Raw genomic sequence first — 6,286 nt, 5'->3', positions numbered from 1 at the left:
TATAAAAATATAAAATTAAAATATTATAATTAAATAAAAAATATAAGAAAATTTAGAACAAAACAAAAACTCAATTGAGATATAAGAATTAGTGAATTAAATTTCTTATCTGATCCAATAAATAAATAAATAAATAACAACCAGAGAAGTTAGATAATTATTAAAAATAACTATTATTTCTTTATATAAAAGATAAAAAATGTAATTTTATCCCAACTCTATTTTTTTTTCTTTTCCCATTCTAATGAATTATCCCTCCAACCAAACACCTTTTTCATTACCGTCATCCAAACACATACTTACTTTCCTTATTTTTTCCATTCCAAATAAATTACACTTTCCAAATCTTACTAATCAAACATATTCTTCATTCTCACTCCTACTCTACATTCCTCTCATCTCACTCCTATTTCATTCGTCTCCCAATCCAATAAGAAATGGGCCTGGCTGAAATCCACATTTTGTCTATCTTCCTTGAGAACTCTGCAAAACCCTAACCCCTTCTTTCCTTGCTGCAACTGGGAACACTACAAATGGCGACCATGGCCTCCCCTCCCCATCCCAAGAAACCCAAGATGTCCTCCGACGACGATGACGACGCCGGCGAGCCCACATCCCCCACCGCAGCCGATGCAATAGCCTCCGAACCACCCCGCCGTCGCTACAAACGCCGCAAGATCGCCATCTTCTTGGCCTACTGCGGCGCTGGCTATCAAGGCATGCAGAAAAACCCCGGCGCCCGAACCATCGAGGGTGACCTTGAAGAAGCCCTCTTCCTTTCCGGCGCCGTCCCCGACAATGATCGCGCTCAACCCCGCCGCTATGACTGGGCCCGCGCGGCTCGCACTGACAAAGGCGTCAGCGCTGCCGGCCAGGTCGTCTCTGGCCGCTTCTACATCGACCCGCCAGGCTTCATCGACCGCCTCAACTCCCATCTCGATCCTCAGATACGGATCTTTGGGTTCAAGCGTGCTACGGCGTCGTTTAATGCTAAGAAGTTTTGTGATCGGAGGAGGTATGTGTATCTCCTTCCAGTGTTTGCTTTGGATCCGAATGCGCATCCTGATCGGGAGAGCGTGATGGCGAGTTTGGGGACAGGGAATGAGCTTCTTCGTTGCTTGGAGTGCTCTGAGAGGGGCCGCAAGGTTGCCGGATTGATGGGTCGCCAGTCTAAGCTTTCAGATCAGAATGCAAGTTTGGATTTTGGAAATGGGGAAGGTGTTGATGTTGTTGAAGAATCAGCGCCCCAAGTGAAAACTATTGATGGGAAAGAGGAGGAAATGGAAATGGCTGCTAGGACCAGTGAGTTCAGCTATGGGGAAAAGGAGAAGGAGAGGTTCAATGCTATACTCAAGCAGTACGTTGGGACTCACAACTTCCATAACTTCACTACCCGAACTAAGGCCGAGGACCCCTCTGCTCAGAGGTTCATTATTTCATTCGAAGCTGACCATGTGGTTAATATTGAAGGTGTGGATTTCGTCCGGTGCGAGGTCGTTGGCCAGAGTTTTATGCTGCACCAAATTAGGAAGATGATTGGCCTTGCAGTTGCCATCATGAGGAATTGTGCACCAGAGTCTTTAATGGAGGTTGCTCTAAGAAAGTATGCATCTTTCTCTGTTTTTTTTTTCTTTCTTGAAGAAAATCATGCTAAATTCTCCGAGTGCGGTTTTGAATAATGCCAGTTTTTATTCTGTGATTTCATCTTACCCTGCTTCAGAGATAAACTAGCAATTTAGGCCTTAGATGGTTGGTTATTATCACAAAAAAGAACTGTTACCAAATTACATTTGAGTTTAGTGTCATTTTTTGTATTCTAGAAGTTTTGTAATTTACCATGAATGTTTTGTACTTTTGTATGGTGTTTTGTTTAGGGTTGTGAGAATTAATGTGCCAACCGCACCAGAGGTAGGGCTATACTTGGACGAATGCCTATTTACCTCATATAACCAGAAATGGAAGGATTCACATGAGGACATGTCTATGGAGGCTTACGCAGAGCAGGCAGAAGAATTCAAAATAAAACATATATTCCCACACATTGCATCTATGGAACTCAAAGAAGGAGCTGTAGCTTTATGGCTTCACTCCTTAAACCACCGAAACTATCCTGATTTCCGATTCTTGGAATCAAATGGAGAGACTGCAGGTCTGGAACATGTTAAAGTTGATGAGGCTGCCAATTAACCACTTTAGAAAACAATGGTTTGATTCTTCTTTCTTCCATATACATGAATGGAAATCCAAAACATCTGTAACCCGTGATTATTTGGAATGCTTTTTGTATCTTATAAAGTTTTGTGACAAAACTTGATATATTAATAAAAAGGCTACCTTTTATGTTTTCCTGCAATCAATGTTCGTTATTCTTCTGTTATGTAGTGTGATAGTTTTCCTATCATGCACTTTTAATTTACCTAAAACTGTGTACATCTTTCTGTTTATATATGTAGCATGGTTCAATGGTGGTTGTTCCCACAATCATGCTTTTTATGATGCAAGAACTCAGAGGTAATCTTTGTTTGTATACATTTAGGATGAAATATTTACCATGATTCCCTAGGCATTATTCATAGTGGAAATACAACCCAGTTCTCATGTATCTGCACCTCAAGTTGCAAATTTTCCCAACTTTACCTTCAGACTTGCTCTTAACGTCAGCATTATTCAAGCTGCTGCAATTTTAGCTACACTCACTTGAGAACTTGACATTTGGGTTTGAGAAATAAGGATTCCTTTAGTAGGGTTACAGGTCTCCCTCCAAGCATTAGCCAGTGTTGCTCTTAGAGCTCCAAGTGCTGCCTTCTTCAGTAAGTGATAACCTCTTTTCTTCTCTTCTCTCCCTCTTTGAGCTCCAAGCTTCCTCCTAATCTTTCTTTTCCCCTTTGTTGCAAATCTGAAACCTTCCAACATATCTAGGCTTTCCTTGTAAATCCCCTTGCAACTTGTATGCCAGTATTTTTGATATTTTCGGCACAAGAACAATACTAACTTTTTTGATAATTCGTCACAATATTATGTAAAATTATGTTTTTCTGTCTTTCAGTTATCACATAATGTAATTTAACCCTGGTTATCTACTCTGCTGTTGCGTAAATAATGTCTTGTGGATTATTTTTGACTTCAGGTTGAATTTCTGATAATTTCTGATATAAATGTGGCAATTGAGCTATGGGTAAGATGAATATAAAGGTGTGTTCTTTGTCTATATGTTGAAGGCTATGGACAATGGACTTGTGCCTCGTTACACATGTAACCATGCCTTGGTAACACTCATGCTTTTGGCTGGAGCTTATGAACCTTTTAGACTTAACCATTTAATTGCATCACCTTCACTGTGATTTTGTTTTATTTTGCTTGACATTCACTGTTATCCATCTTTAAACTGAAAAAATAATAAATATGGTTAAAGCTTGGTAATTTAGTTCCTGCATATTTACTTGCGAGTATATTTTGATGTTACTGTTTTTTTATGCAAATTGTTGTTTTCTTTTCTGTTTTCAAGTATTTTATTTGTATGTTTTTTCATATATATAACAGCATAAAAGGTTTTCTGCAAAATATTGCTTGATTTTTTAAAACAAGTAAAAAGATACGAATACTATTTGAGGTTGAAATTGATTATTTCTACCTAGTATTAATATTCCTTTGTGTGCACAGTGTACACTGCATTCGCATGACCTCTATGGCTTAGTTATTAAATGTAGAGACTTGCATGAGTTGCATCTTGAAAAATGAGATGCATTATGTATTATTTATGTATTACTTAACCTTCAAGTTTTACTTGTGCAGATGGCATTTAATTGCAGCCTTATGGAAGTGAAGTAGGCAGGTAGCAAATGTGATTTCTATCAATCACATGTTTAAATTTCTTTCCTTTTTATTCTAGTTTTGAATAGTGATTGAAAATTACTGCCAGGTGAACTTCTAGCTCATTTAGTAACCTTCATTCCAATATATTCCTGCAGTATTATGATTGAATGCAGGTGGTCAAATGTGATCTGTGTTTGAACTGGGCGATGCCCAGCCGAATCCTTACACCCAAACCGAACATATTTTTGCCAAACTCAAGCTGTCAACCACATACATAAAAAAAAACAATACACACATCACCAAATACAGAATTACAAACACTTTCTAAAACACAATTTTCTTAATTTGCAGCACTCAAACTACAAGCACCAAAAGAAGCCATACCATCTAAATGGCCATACTGTACTTTCAATAACTAGTTTTTGTTTACAGTTGAACAAAAACAAAAAATAGCACCAATGCTTGAACGCACACAATCATTCATACATTCCTTTTAATTAGGAACAAGTTCTATGCTAACATCTCAATTGCAAACTTAATTTATAAAAGTGCAAACATATATCATTTACCAATTGATTCAAATTTTTGAAATTCACTCACAATTAATACAATCTGAAATATGGCAAGTGATACCACTTGTTCTTGTAAACAAACAAACATTCATTTAAAAAATTATTCAAGTCTCTAACATTTATATTATCACGTAAAAGAAGAAACATTTGATGCAAATTATCTTGGTTTTATTGATAATCTAAAATATGGCAAAGGATATAATCTAAGAGCCAAAATTTGACATGCAATTTACAAAAAAAGATAGAATCTTGCATGTCACCAATTCTCACATTCATTTTACTAGAGCTATACTTTTCCAAACTGGAGACATAATAATAAAAATAATAATAATAATAAACTCCAATAACAAAAGTCACGCTAGCTAAATGCTTTTCTGCCTCAAGTTATGGATTTCTTTCAAATGCATCAATGATTATGTTTTGTTGTGTTGGGAGATTAGAAACTTCATTGGGTAATGAGGGACTATGTGCCACTTCTCTTCAAACTACAACATCCCCAATGTGTGCCCCCTACACAGTAAAGAAACATGTTTCATTCTTTTGTAACTCACAGACCTAATGATGAATTCATGAAACTCTAAGTTCTAATTCAGCATTAGGGGTAAAAACATAGTAAATGTTGCTTATTTGTAAAATTCTCATTGGCCTATAAATGGTAGTAAGCCTTCTTCCTTAATTTTGTGATGTAGCTTGTGTCTTCTCATTACCCTTTCTCTTCACTCCTTCGTATCTTTTTGTTGGTTACTTGAGGCAACATTTTCAGTTGTGTTCTGTAATGGCACAATAGTTATGCTTATGGCTATTAAATTCATAAGGGAACAAAAATAAATACCACAAGAGAACTAAGAAACTTACTCTATTAGATTTTTTTAGACAACTTTCCCTATTATGGCCCTGACAGATTCCACACTTGAGAAGACTCCCTTCCCTTGAAAGCTTTGTGTTGCCTTTTTTGCCTTCTAAGGGTTCTCTCTTCCTTTTTGTGTGCAGGTCGCTTGGGCATCCTCTTGGTAATAGGAGACAACATGGGATGTTGTGCAATTATAGGCCAAAATCTCTGGCCTTTTATTGGATTGATTGTGAATTGTTTTGCCCTCATGTATGGCTCCTTACTGAACCATTTAGAAATATATGTAAATGGATCTGCTCCATGGGATGCGATCGGTATAGTGCACGCTGGTAGGAGATGCCACTCTTCTCCCACTTTCCACAAGAGCAAGTATTATTTGCCAACCTCACAACATAGCTCTTCCTCACTAGCACAGCACATCATCCCGGGACACTTCATGTTCTGTAGCCCCATTCTAGTCAACCTCCCACTTTACACTTTGGTTTATCTCTTTTTCAAGTTTAGCAAGTCTGTTAGGCCCAACATTAACCTTCCATTTGTCACTAAAGTTTATTTTGATAACTATTCTTTGCATCACATATCTTTTTATTTTTTCTAACATGGTTGTCACTGGTTTGCTTCTAGCTTCCAAGATCACTCTATTAAATGTCTCACACATATTGTTATAGATAATATCACATTCCACAAAATAATTAAAGAATATTGCACTCCACTTATTAATAGGCTATCTCTCAAGTAGATCCTCCACAACTTGCTCTCCTTTTTTTCATCTCCTTTGTACTTTGCAATTGCTTCTGTACCTTAGGTGGATTGGTAGCCCTGGCTATTTTCCAAAATTGAATCTGAAGCTCCTTACCTAGGTGTCGTTTTCCCCATCTTACATAAACATGGTGCGCACACATCCTATGCTCAATTAGTGGCATGAGATTATTTACTACATGGATAAGGCACTACAAGAAAGACAATATGAAAATTAGAAAACACAATAAATCAAAGGAGTAACAGTGAAATTTATTACTTACTTTCTGCATATCACTAACAGTTAACCAAC

The 6,286-nt window shown here is 37.2% G+C and overlaps 1 protein-coding gene across 1 annotated transcript; it reads left to right on the top strand.

The window, feature by feature from the left end:
* Window positions 1-444: 444 nt before the first annotated feature.
* LOC120275056 (tRNA pseudouridine synthase A-like) lies at window positions 445-2,330 on the top strand. The gene is made up of 2 exons (XM_039281541.1): window positions 445-1,603; window positions 1,875-2,330. Exons 1-2 carry the CDS (start codon window positions 534-536, stop codon window positions 2,185-2,187), a joined length of 1,383 nt encoding a protein of 460 aa, XP_039137475.1. The 5' UTR covers window positions 445-533; the 3' UTR covers window positions 2,188-2,330.
* Window positions 2,331-6,286: the final 3,956 nt, after the last annotated feature.

The sequence above is a fragment of the Dioscorea cayenensis genome, chromosome 14 (assembly GCF_009730915.1).
Source record: "Dioscorea cayenensis subsp. rotundata cultivar TDr96_F1 chromosome 14, TDr96_F1_v2_PseudoChromosome.rev07_lg8_w22 25.fasta, whole genome shotgun sequence".
Taxonomy (NCBI): domain Eukaryota; kingdom Viridiplantae; phylum Streptophyta; class Magnoliopsida; order Dioscoreales; family Dioscoreaceae; genus Dioscorea; species Dioscorea cayenensis.
This window is presented reverse-complemented; position numbering and strand designations above follow the sequence as displayed.

What these genes read in the sequence shown, in the direction of transcription:
- LOC120275056 (XM_039281541.1), top strand. Translation starts at nt 534, where the DNA reads ATGGCGACCATGGCCTCCCCTCCCCATCCCAAGAAACCCAAGATGTCC. An exon ending in ATGGAGGTTGCTCTAAGAAA is followed by an intron (nt 1,604 to 1,874) that starts GTATGCATCTTT and finishes TGTTTTGTTTAG; the next exon opens with GGTTGTGAGAATTAATGTGC.